The sequence below is a fragment of the Orbicella franksi genome, chromosome 6 (genome assembly GCF_964199315.1).
Source record: "Orbicella franksi chromosome 6, jaOrbFran1.1, whole genome shotgun sequence".
Taxonomy (NCBI): Eukaryota; Metazoa; Cnidaria; class Anthozoa; order Scleractinia; family Merulinidae; genus Orbicella; species Orbicella franksi.
Window position 1 is genome coordinate 2,643,317 of NC_138150.1, and position 12,990 is coordinate 2,656,306.

The window sequence follows — 12,990 nt, forward strand, 5'->3', positions numbered from 1 at the left end:
TATCAATATTTCTCATTCTACAAGACTGACGAGATAGCTGAATTATTATATTACGATTGCTCAGTGCAGTACTGCATGGAATGAGTACCAGACTAGGATGATCTTCAAAATACTCAAGTTTCACAAGACCCAAAAAATTACAGCTATCCCTAAGAAAGTCCAGAATAGGTCGTGTAAGCGTTCCTCTGGCTTAAAGGTTGTCTTAAAAAAGCAAGACTTCTTACCCTGCACGTAGTTTGTACTTTATTGTTTTGTTTCAGTAAACTTCACTTAAAAGTTTCGAAAATAGCTTTTGGTATGGGTTGGGTTTAGTCTAGGAACTGAGGAGATTTACTGTACAACAAACAATGCTTCGGCGTTCGGATTAAACACTTAACGAGTTAACAATACACTTGAAAATAAGGGTGTCGACTAAATTAGTTATTAGGGAGCTTAAGCAACTCACGACAGTGACGGCAACGAGAAGGCCACCAAACAGAAGGTTTGATGAGCAAAACTGTGCATGTGCGTTATAATTCTTGGTGCATTTCTTTGCCGTCCTCTGCACAACAACAACGTGAAATGACCAAATTCTGCGTATTTTGGGGAACGCGAACGACGGCAGCTAATTTTTCGTATTTTCATTTGGAATTGAACGCTGGCGTTAAATTGTTAGCCTGAGCAAGTTTTGAGACCAATAGGCGTACTGAACAGATTTAGACAATTGAGTAATTCGATGGTAAAATCAGATATAATTTTTTTTACTAGGCGTTGTTCTCAGGTCGTCGTTGTCATTGCTTAAGGTGGCCGAACACAGTTTTCGCGCGCGCTTTTGCTGATGCAATTCAGCGCGCGCACGAGGATTGCAAAAACAAACATGCCGTCAACAGAGCGATCATTTTATTTACTCAACACCCGCACTATCTGCGCTATTTTTCTCTATTATTGAACCCAGTATATTGATGGCTTTAGTCTTTTATTACAAAGATATGTTAGAAAAGGTAACGACGCAAAAAACCCAGCAATTCTCAGCTTTTTCTTTGTTACCGAAAGAACCCAGTTAAATGCAGCGCATGCGCAGTTGCTCGAAAAATTGAGACCGATTGCTTGTGCAGAAACATGCCGATTTCTAACGATCCAGTCGTTAGAATTTCAAGAAATTTGGCAAAACAATAGTTCAGAAACCACGTGAATGATTTATCGCAAAAAATTTGAATTTTGACATAGGGAATTTTTAATAATACAGAACATGCAGTGAAAACTGTTAACGGCGAATTACGAAAATCACCTATGTCAAAATTTTATTAGAACAGTGTTGACAGAAGGGATTTAATGTCAATTCGTAGTGGGCAAATGATGAAAAAAACCTAACGACTGAATTTTTTTTAAATAAACAAAAACCATTTTTTAAGCCTTGTTTTTATCCAGCCCCGTTGCCATAGCAACAGCACACACCTTAGCCAAAATGCGATAATAAACCCTTCTGTGGTTAACCTTGACGCCAAAGCATAAATAGCTTAAAAGTAATCGTGAATTAGGCATAGGCTCTTGAAAACTGTGTTCGGCCACCTTAAGCTCTCTGTTAAGGAATAATTGGCAAGTAGCGATGAAAGAAAAACTATCAAAATTGTAGAACTGCTGATGAATGCCTTTAGATTCCTGCTGTGCCCTGTTGCTCAAGTCAGGATTAGGGTTAATACCTAGTTAGGTTGTCGGTGTTGCAGTAATCAATTCTTTAGCCCGCCCTTCCGTCCAAGTCCAACTACAAAAACCAGCCCAGTGCGCGACCATTCGTGTCAAAACAAGAGATTTGACGCGTGTACAGCTAATTAAAGTAATTAGTTTAATGTTTACTTAATTTCAAATGAAAAAGGAACGCAATTACTCGGTTTCATTCACAGATAGAAAATAGCTCTTAGCTAATTTTAAATGAAAGGAACATTCAGAACACTTGTAACAGTGGCGAAAATTAGGTGATCAGATATTTCAAGACAGTAAAACTTGATATACAGTGACGAAGTAAAGGCGACCGGGAAAGGGGCGTGTAAACTAAGAAAGGTGAATTTTTTGACCAGAATTTTAATGACCTATTTTCACTTCTTTTAATAGACTGGAGAAAACTCCTCCTCCTCCTCCTCCTTCTCCTCCCCAGCATCCCGCGGCAATCAGGGGAACAAGTGCCGTTTATTACCCAATCAAAAGCAAACGAAAGCCGCCACCGAAATATTGCCTTAGGGTTCCGGATGGACCAGCTGTGGCCTCGTTTGCATGCCAAAACTTAGAACTGCAATGACAACTCTTATTTTTCGTGCGATACTTGTTGCCCCTTCTGAGGTGAAGAAAGGAAATGCTTTATTCTTAAGTTGGCTATTTGATCTTTGCTACACTCTGAGAATTTTATTGCTCCCCTTAAAATACATTCACAGGTCAAGGTCTTAGTCGTGGTGCTCAATTAATCCCTTGTTAGCGTTTATATCGTTAAGAAAATACAAAAAAATAAATAAATAAAAGCCATTCCCTTTTGAAATAGGCACTTTACATAAGGGGGAGTTTGCTATACTAGATGTACTTAATACTCAACCTAGACCCCGGGTGTTCTCTCTTTGGCAAGCAAAATCCTGAGAAGGAGTCAGTCGTGTGCCACAATAGAAAATTCCTGGGTTCTAGGCTTGAACTGGTGCTTATAAGAGTGAAGCACAGCACAGAGGCAGTAAGTTAATTGTAAAAAGGGTCACTACGATGAGAACGGATTAAACGCTTTTCTAATTCATTACAGCCACACTCGGCCAAAAGCAAAATAACTTCCATGCCTGTTATCTGGCAACAGACAACTGTCCCCATATTTTCCTCTTCAGATATCTCACCCATCCCTAATAAATAATCTTAAATTATATCTTCTCGTATCCAATGGAACGGAAAAGACAAATGGCAAACACAACACCGAGAATCTGCAAAGATAAGAAAGAAGACACTGTCAATAGAGTGACCAAGTTTTTCTGCCGCCATATTGAATTTGGGGAGACATTATTGGAAACAGGTCTCCAATAATGTCTTTATTGCAAAAATAATGTTTTATTGCAAAATTTGGATTTTACATAAATCAATTAATTTTGACATCGAAATGCCTGAACTGTCTCGGTCTCGCTTTGTCTCAGTCTTAGTCTCAGGCTCACGCTGAGTCTCGGTCTAAATCTCAGTTTCGATCTTGGTCTCGGTCTCAGTCTCAAGCCCAGTCGGTCTCAGGCTCGGTCTCAGGCTCGGTCTCGGTCTCATGCTCAGTCTCAGGCTTGTGCTTGGGCTTAGGCTCGGGCTCACGCTCATGCCCAGTCCCATTCTTGGTCTCATTCTTATTCGTATTCTTCTTATTATTGGCTTCTTATCTACAATGGGACTGATTTGATTTGAGCTTCATGCTTACTAAACCAGAAAAATTTAAATGCTAGTTAGGCTAAAAAGGATGGCAAGACTTACCTGCAAAATGGCGATTCCAACACCTATTCCTCCAATTACAGCCATTTTCCCTTTCACGAAATCTTGTAGTGCTTTGGAACAACCCTTAAAACAAACAAATTAAAAGAGTTTGGTCTCCAGTTTAGGTCGCACCTTAAATTAATAGCATTCTTTCCTGTGCGCCAAAGAAAGGTGAGTGGGATAGATCTTACTACAAACCTTTTCCAAGGTCTACTCAAATAAGCAAACAAACAACAGATAACCCTGGCAGACCAGGTCAAACTTTGCGTGCTGACAACACTGTTTGCATTATATGCGCCCTTATAGTCCATAGACCTAAGTTTTTTCTAGTTAGCCCTCATAGTTTCTTATATAAATGGCGCTTACTGTGAAATTAGGCTAACCAGGTTCTTAATCAGGTTCTTAATTTTTTTTAAAAAAGCAACAACTTGTACTCATGTGTGTAGCCTTTATGTTGAATCATTCACACATTTTTCTTGACACGCAGAAGCCACAGTCGAAGAAAATAACTCCACCCTAAATGCCTGACAATTTAACAGTAATCTGAGTTATCGTTTATATTTGAAACTCTATATTTTGAGAATAAGAACCTGTATCGAGATTTTATGTGAGGGATGCTAAACTGGGGAATTTTAGCCTAACAGGTTCTTATGCGTGGGTTTTTACGGTATCACTATTTACACATTTTATGATATCATTTCTATGTTCTGTAGGAGTGTAGACTATGCAAGCAGCTTTCACGGGTGGCCGTTTCACCGTAGTCTGCAAAGGAGGAAATAATTGTTGTCATACTCACTTCTTGATAGATGTCTTCACTTTTGGCCGACGCACTACAATTTGGAACTTGGTTTTTGCAGCAGGACTCGGGGTAAGGTTCAGATTTTTTTTCACTGCTCTTGTACCATGATGAGTTTTTCCAGTCAGACGGACCCGAAACACCACAACACTTCAACTGTCCAGCAAAGAACAAAAAATATCATCATTATCTTGTAAAAACATCTTCAGCTATCTTTTTGTTTTGTGAAAGGACCGGTCTCTCCATCTTTCCAATATCGGGACACATCGGACTACCGAAATTTAAGTATCAAGAACGAAACTATAAACTCTATGGATAAGAAATGAAATAATAAGAATATTGTGATTGTAACGTAAAGTCTGGATACGAGCTAAGTAGTTCATCGCAGGGTTACCTCCAGCATTAAATTCGCTGGTACCCATTTATACACCTGGGTGTCTTGCCCGAGAACACAGCACAATGTCTCCGACCAGGGCTCGAACCCGGACCGCTCGATCCAGAGTCGAGCGTACTAACCATGAAGCCACTGCGCCTCCACGTTATAGTCAGAATTTACAGAACAAATCAAAACTCTATACCAGACGATCTTCATTTAAACCACAAATTAATTTCAGTTTATATTTAGGGGATACTTCTAGTTCTGTTCAGAGATATAGGCATACATGGTAAGCAATTCTCCAGCTTGGAGAAATCGGAATTCTTCGGAATTCTTATATGTCAGAAAAATCATCTTCTCAGATATCTACTAGGCTATAAATAATCTACCCGCTCATTTATTATCAATTAATTTTAAAGCACAACTTGAGCGCTCACATCTTGTTGTGCCTTATCAATGGCCTTGGTTAACTTCTCGTGATCTGTCTGTCCGTAGTCCTTCGTGATAGCGCTGTTCACCATGCTTTCTATCTTGCTGATAACCTAAAACAACCATAGTAAGACGTTATGTACGCGCTGAAGTGAGAAATTAAATTAAATTTCAGATTGTTCAATATGTTGTTTTACCAATCAGAGCTCGTCATTTGAACGGTGTTGAATAGTGTTTTTTTCATCAAATACATGCTAGTTATCCAACGCTTTTGAGTGGTATACTATGGAATATCCCACGAGTCACTTGTATTTTCTCGGTGCACACACGAGCCTTTAGGCGAGTTTGCACACCAATTAAGAAAATACGAGTGACAAGTGGGGCATTCCATGATATACCACGAGAAAGTATTTCATAACTATTTCATACCATTGAAAATACAGTGGCCAACAATATCAACGCAGTGCATGATGGGAAGGTTCGGTGTAAAACTGTCGAGAATACAACGGCTTTTTTTGTATTCTGATTGGCTGTATTTTCTATGGCATGGTATAAATATGGGTTATTGACCAAGTGTGAGGTCAAGATGGCTGGATATTGGCCAAGTTCTTTTTCTTGCGAGTTTATGGACCGAGACGGAGTCGAGGTCTATAAACTCGCCAAAAAAAGAACGAGGCCAATATCCAGCCATCTTGACCGAACCAGCTTGGTCAATAAAGGATTTATTATATGGCTTTCGGGGAAATATTTCTTGCGGGACACGGCGGGTAGTCCCGAGCGGGCAAGATAGCTCCATCTTGCCCGCTCGAGTAGCCAATCACAGCGCAGGATTTGATTCATCTTGCCCGCTCGCGGAGCTAGCCATATAATAAATGTTGTTATTTTTTTCTCAAGCATCTGAGCGGGCCGGATCCCTAAATCCTCGAATTTGATTGGCTAATCATACGCACTTGACCGGTCCAGCTTTTTACGATACGGCCCACGGGCCGGATTTTTTCTTCTCTGCCTAAATTTCGCTCCTAAAAGTTAGCGGTAATCGTCAATCTTTTGCCTTTTTTACACGTCCATCGACGATTAATCAACGCAAGTTTATCTTTGTTCACTTTAGAATGGCAAGGAAAGTCACTGTAAGTAAATTCAATTGAGTGTTTTGAAGTTTTGAGAGTTTGCTTGGTTGTTTGTAGCTTAGCGCTGTAATGGCGAGTTTACCTCTCTGATCGTTGCTGTATTTAGGATAATTTCTGTGGAATACACTTAACGAATTTCCTCGCTTTCTGCCATTCAATTGCAACGACTGACAGAAATTGTTTTTGTAGTAAAACTTCAAACTTCGCACGAAATTTCACACCGCAAAAACAATTCTGGAGAACTTAACTGGTGAAATAAATGCAACTAACATAAAGTAGTTCGAAAAAAATCTGTGTTTTAATACATCTTTCTTTGTCTACTATCTGAGTTACTCGATCGTTGTGAGGAGCTTTATACAAATCGTTAGTAGACGGCGCGCAAGCCGATTCAGTTCAATGTCAAAGTTACGTAAACAAACCCATTTGTAATCTGTAAAACCAATTCATTGCACCTCGGACTTGAAAATGCTGCCCGAGGCCGCAGGCCTCGGGCAGCATTCTCAAGACCTCGGTCACAGTTTTTCACTATACGGACCGACCCTAAGCCGGCAAATAACACATATTTATCGAACCGCACTCGGAAGATATCACTATCTCTTGATATGACTTCATATATGTACTTGTGAAAAATAACATTTCGGTTTTGATAGTTAAAAGATGCATCTAGGGTTTGTGATTACCTTGTCTCTTTGAGCATAGGCCATGATTCCAGACGCGATCTCCAAAATGAAAATCATCAGCACCAGGAACGAATACTGCATTGAAGATTAAAGAAAAAAAGCACAAAGAATCAAAACAGGACAACAAACAAAACAAGAAGCCCAACAATGTTATAAACCGTAGTTCATCTTGTATGATCGTCCATGGTCGTCTTCAGAATCAAGTGAATAGATTGTGTTAGTTAGTGGATGATGTTATAAATTTGGTCCGTTGAAAGTGATTGGTCAGTTTAGCCATGATGTTATCGGCTGTAAGACTCGTGTAAAGTTTGTTAGCAATCATTGGTCGGTTGTAATAAGTTTTGATCCGTCTATTATAAGCCAAATCTAAACCTAAGCTAATTTACATCTTACCAAAAGAAGCAGCCATTTCTTCTCTTTCATCACTCCACAACATCCGATAGCTCCGATGATCATTACCAGGGCTCCCGCGGCTATCAGAATGTTGGCGGCAGACTTGAAGCCAGTTTGGTCCATCAGTCCCTCGTAGTTATTGGCACTTACTCGTGCAAAGATCCCCACGGACATGACTGCAATACCTGCGGCCTGGAAACAAGAATAACCAAAGAGTTTTATCGTCAAAAAACTGGGCTCTTCTTTGCTTGGATATACTTTAACAAATTCGAATTTCTTGACTGTTTATCAACTTTTTGAAGTTGAACACATGACCTGTCACTCAACAACGTTCGGCAAAACATCAAATGAATCATGTGGTTTGTTCCGTTGGACTTAAGAGTACCCTTAAACATTTTCAGCCATGTTTACGAGCAACTCTTTAAAGCTAAGTTTCAAACTATTTTTCTTGACGGATGTTAGCAATTATTGTGAAGAACAAAAAATAAAGCTTTAATTAACGTTTATATAAAAACATCACGAAATTTAGGTAGCCACCTTTTTGACATTCCAGTGAGCAACCTTCCAACATTTTACGAGCACAATCTGGACCGGCCTAATTTGCGGTGTTAAGTAATTGGGATCATTAGTAGCTACATTAACGACGATAAATTTACGCTCGAAATAATACTTTAACAAGATGGCTAAAAATGCCGAGGACAGGGGTTGTTCGACAATGGTAAAATTCCAAAACGGGACTAACCAGTTATATTCCGTTCTCCTTCAGTCGGTTTTTCAAGACTAATTACAGTTTAAAAACAGTAAAAGCGAAAAACGACCAAAAGAAGAAAATATCTTCGATAAAAATAAAATTAATTTTTGAGCAGGATTCTAAAATCACAATACATTACACACTCATAATCATATTTTTTTTTCTCTCCAACCACAAACCGAAATCGATGATAAGATAAAACATATATTGTTTTTGGTTGTCACATGCATTCTTTTTCGTTATACGTACAAAGTCTAATGGATTTTTTTTATCTTTAATCGCTTTTTGCAACCTACACAAGTGCCTTGTGATTCCACAGCTCCACCTCAAACTTGTGTCCAGGGCACACTTACGCATTTATCCAGCCGACGGAACGGATCGCGTTCCCTGGGAGTGAGATTGCACAGCCCTAAGATTGGATGACGACAGATCTAAGCCTTTGACGGCGAGAAAAGTCGCTAATCCCTTCTTTACAACAATTCCATATCTGGGAAATCTATCTTTTGATGCACTAAATGACAACGGCGTTTTGAGGGTAGCTTAGAGATAGATACAAAAATTTGCCGCCGGTAAAATAATAATTAGAGCCCAAGCAGGAAATGAACATCTGGGCGACAACACGAGCACAAGAGTATTATTGCTAATAATTCTAATGTCGAAACCCTGAGCAAATATCAGCCTTGTTTGAGATTGCTTATCGCTCATTTTCCCGACCACCGAGATCAAATAGAATACAAAATATGAATATAATTAGAACAAAAATGTGATCTGGCACTTATTTACCGTTGTTGTTTCAATTTTTCTATCTATTTTGATTCATATAAACGAATCTATAATGAATCACACATACAGAAATTCAAAGCTTAAAGTTTCATTGGCTTTTCGATAGGGACATTGCCTACAAACAGAAGCCCATCATGGGCTCCTGCTACAAAAGAATATCTGGACAGTAGACAGTAAAGAAAAAGATACTAAAAAACCCCCAACCATTTAAAACAATTGAGGCAATAAGAAAAAAATTTTCTCGAGTGTAACTGAAGTTGACATTTTTCTTGAAGTAACTCGCTGTCCTGGTTACTGCCGCTAGCAGGATAATTAATGAAATATCTTGACCGCTGAATATACTCCCTGTCAGTCTGCAATACGGGATTTGTCTACTGGGTCATGAACTTCAGGTTTTTTGCGTTAGATGCTTAAAGATTCTTTTGTAGTCTCGTCCTTTTTCATGTGTTTTCAATCACTACCTATTTTTAAAAGACAATAGGAAGCCTCCATGACACTTCCCTATTCTTTATCGCTCGCACTTGTCAAAAAGCTTAAAAGGGAAGCTTTCGAGAACTCACTTTATTTCCTTGTAAAAATTGCACCTTTTCCGACGAGCAGGACGAAACTCTTCCCCTTTTCATAGACCTTTATCGCTGATAAAATTCTAAATGTATTTTCTTGCTTGAAAAAAAAAATTTAAATTCTATTCAAGGCCGGAAATAAAAACATATGTCGTTTCTTGAAAGAAGGAAGCAAAAATTAAATATGGCGGCTGAGCTCCCTTTCCTATTTCTTTGCGCGTAACAGCAAAGCGGCAAGGAACCTCTCTATAATAAAATTAAAATGGAAAGCAAAAATTTATGGCTTAAGATCATGAACTTGCAAATCTCCTAGGTATAATTTATTTTTTAAGCCGCAAATTTGCCGATGAGTTCTCTCCAAGGTAAAAGGTAAAAGTCAGCGCCGAGCTTCTTCTTGTCTGATTAAAAGCTTAAAATTACTTCAAAAGAAATAAAATGCCAAATTTCGAATACTTGAACTACTATAATTTACCCAGTGAAGCAAATCACAACACCTAGAAATAATTGTTTCCTCAGAAAAAAAAAATATAGAAATTTTCAAGAAAAGTTTGCCCTTCATCCATATTGCCGTTGAAATACAGTCACAGCGTTGATCTCAATTAAGTAGAGGCCGTAGAAATTTACGTCGGGTGGCAAGACGCTTAAACATTAATGAGTGGTTAGTGCCGCATACAGCGATGCAAAAGCCGAAACCAGGTTTTTTTGTTCGATTTTCAGAAATGAAAACAAAACGTTATTACTTAGACAAAAAGTCAAGTCAGTTAAGAAGTGAAAAAAGGTCCAAAAAATTAGATGCTTTACTTACCCAAAACACTAAGTTGAAGACACAGAGCAGGAACTTCAAACAATTTCTGCCGCAATCGAGCCCCGCCATTTTAAGACGGTTCTTTTTTAACCCTTAAACAAAATAAAGATCAAATGAGATACAAGCGATCGATCTCTCCCAATCGGACCACAGATGACATAAATAATCTGTGATGTTTTACCTTTCAACTAACTCTAAATACCACAAACGCGATCTCTCTCACTCGCAGTCTCTCGCCTTCTCGTCACGGCCACCTCCCAGCTTCAGAGAAAGGTTACGTTCAGTGGATGTTTTCTTTTTTTCCTTTCGAACCTGCATAAATTTTCTTCTTCTGTACAGAGTGGAAATTAACATACTATTTGATTGACAATCGCCTGATCTTAACATTTGGTTTACTTCTCGACCAATCAAATCACTTCATGACAATGATGTGTTGACAGCAGGCCTGCTTCTACTCTTTTCTCATTTGACAGATGGCCGGCTATTAGTGAGGCGAATGGCCAGGGCAGGTGAAACTGAATTAAGGTTCAAAGCTAGCACTCTGCGGGCATGCTATTAGTTTTTTTCTTTAACAGCAATCTTAAGCTGAAGATTTGTTAAAAGAAAAGAAAACGACATGCGGATAGAAAAAGCACTGATTTTCGATCACTTATTATCACCTCAAGCGGTCGCAAGGTTTCATGTGTGTTTACACAGCGCGATTCAAGCCACATTGAGACATCTTTTAATCATATCAGAAATAACTTGTGGGTTAATTCACCTTACGAAAATTTTGCTTTAATTTTATCAGCGTTACGAGGTCAATATTAAGATAAACTTGTGGCTCGATTAGTAGCTAGCTAACAAGTGCCGGGAGAATGTAAACACTGCCTAAACAAGCTTCTGAAGAAGGAAGTTCATGACAAAAAGTTCGTTGTTCGGCTGTTTATTTATTTTCGCGCGGGAATCCTGCGCTAGCTTATCTCAGGCAAGGTGAAAGATTGAAAAGAATAATGGCTAAATCAGATGGTTTTCTCTGACACAAACATCCGATTCTAGTTCAAAAGTACACAATGTCAATGAAATAAAGAGTTTCCTTGGTATTGTAATGATAGCGACTGCAAAAACACATGTAACTATTATCGGTTCGCTAAATATTATTTTTCTATTTTTAAAGTTAGTTCTACAAATTCGATGGTACGCGAGGATAGTTTCCTTCAGTTGTTGCTTTTCTCTCTTTTCATCACCTGTCTGTCTGACTATGTATTGATTTTGTACGGTACGTTGTCTAGTCGGGCTTGTCCCCCGTTCCTACCTCAAAAAAGGTTCTACTGTGCTCGGACGTAATTCCTGTACGTACGAGTAAGAAGAAAAACTAGATCAAGGAGAGACAATGTCATGATTGACACCACCATTACAGGCAATATCTCTTTTTTAAAAAAATTCTAATGAATTGATCCTGATTACCCTATTATACTCTTAGAAAACAGGACGTTTGCTCATAGATAGCTATCACAAATGGGGGGGGGGAGATATGGGCACAGATATCCGGTGGTAAGAGTAGGGGAATTCTACGGGCGGTGGAAGAAGATAGAGCGGAAAGCAGGATTTCCAAGGTGCGTGAAGTAAAGGAACATTTTGCAACAGAAAAGCACTCCAAGGTGAGAGCTACTGAGGACGGACGATTTTAATTTCGGACAAAATAAGTGTCCGAAGATAAAATCGTCCGAAATTTTTAAGCGTCCGAAATATTTACAGTACAGTATAAAGCTTCTCCAAAGCTCTTAGTTTCCTTTATGCCAGGCTTTATGGAGCGCACTCCAGTTGAGACACTACTTGACATACGTAATGGCTTAATAGAATTTGTGTTAATTTCTCGTCGGTGTATTCTTAAACTCTTAAGGCTTCCAACCACCTTTTTGTGTTGTTTCAGTCTAATTCGTGTTCTGTGGGCGTAAATTTACTTAGGTTAAGTTTCAGCAAAGTGTCCGAAATTGCTGTCCGAAAGTTGTCCGAAATGAGACAAAAAGTGTCCGAAAATTGAACGTTCAAAATTGTTTGCACGTAATGTAGTTTCCCAAGCGAACGATCACTGAGCTTAGTTTAATTTTGTCGCTAGACACCAGGGTATATACCGTAAATCCTCGAATTAGCGCCTCCCTTCGAATAAGCGCCCCCATCTTCTCCTAAATTTGAAATAAGCGCCCCGGGCGCTAATTCGAGGATTTACGGTAGGTCATTTTTGGATTTTTGCAACAGCGAGTAGTAGTAGACAGAGGATTTTATTTAGCAGAATTGGAGAATCTGGTTAGTGATAAATTGAACCAGATACGGGCTCGTCAAAAACGGCACAACTCGTAAACATATACAGCGATACTACACACCAAAACATCTAATAAGATATAGAGGGGCGGACACTAATAGCCATTTTATGAGTAGAGATTACTAGGAACAACATCCAAGCGATTGCTGAGCCCTTTAGTTCCCAAGACCCTTTCATGTTGTGTCCCGAGGAAATAGTGTATCACGTGGTCTCAGACGACTCAGCCCATTCCACACAAACTCTTCTCGTTTCTCCGTGATCAATCTAAATTCAGGCGCCGATTAGTGTATCGATCACTCATAAGCGCCCCAAAACGTACCGATGTGGAATACGTACGTTTATAGCATGCCATAGAAACTACAGCCAATCAGAATATAGGAAAGCGGTACAGTATTACACCCAAGCTTCCCATCATGCGCCGCGCGTATCACTGTCTTGGACATTGTATTCTCTAGGGGATGGTATATAAAATAGTTATTTAACGCTCTCTCGTGCTATACTACGGAATATCCCACTTGTCACTTACAAGATACAA

The 12,990-nt window shown here is 39.1% G+C and overlaps 1 protein-coding gene across 1 annotated transcript; it reads right to left on the reverse strand.

Moving 5' to 3' along the window:
- Positions 1 to 1,583: 1,583 nt before the first annotated feature.
- Positions 1,584 to 11,633, reverse strand: LOC145489824 (CD151 antigen-like). The gene is made up of 8 exons (XM_081468880.1): positions 10,335 to 11,633; positions 10,154 to 10,245; positions 7,252 to 7,443; positions 6,859 to 6,933; positions 5,060 to 5,164; positions 4,247 to 4,402; positions 3,451 to 3,534; positions 1,584 to 2,927 (listed from the first exon to the last, which is right to left on the reverse strand). Exons 2-8 carry the CDS (start codon positions 10,220 to 10,222, stop codon positions 2,868 to 2,870), a joined length of 741 nt encoding a protein of 246 aa, XP_081325006.1. The 5' UTR covers positions 10,223 to 10,245; positions 10,335 to 11,633; the 3' UTR covers positions 1,584 to 2,867.
- Between the last annotated feature and the right edge of the window lie 1,357 nt (positions 11,634 to 12,990).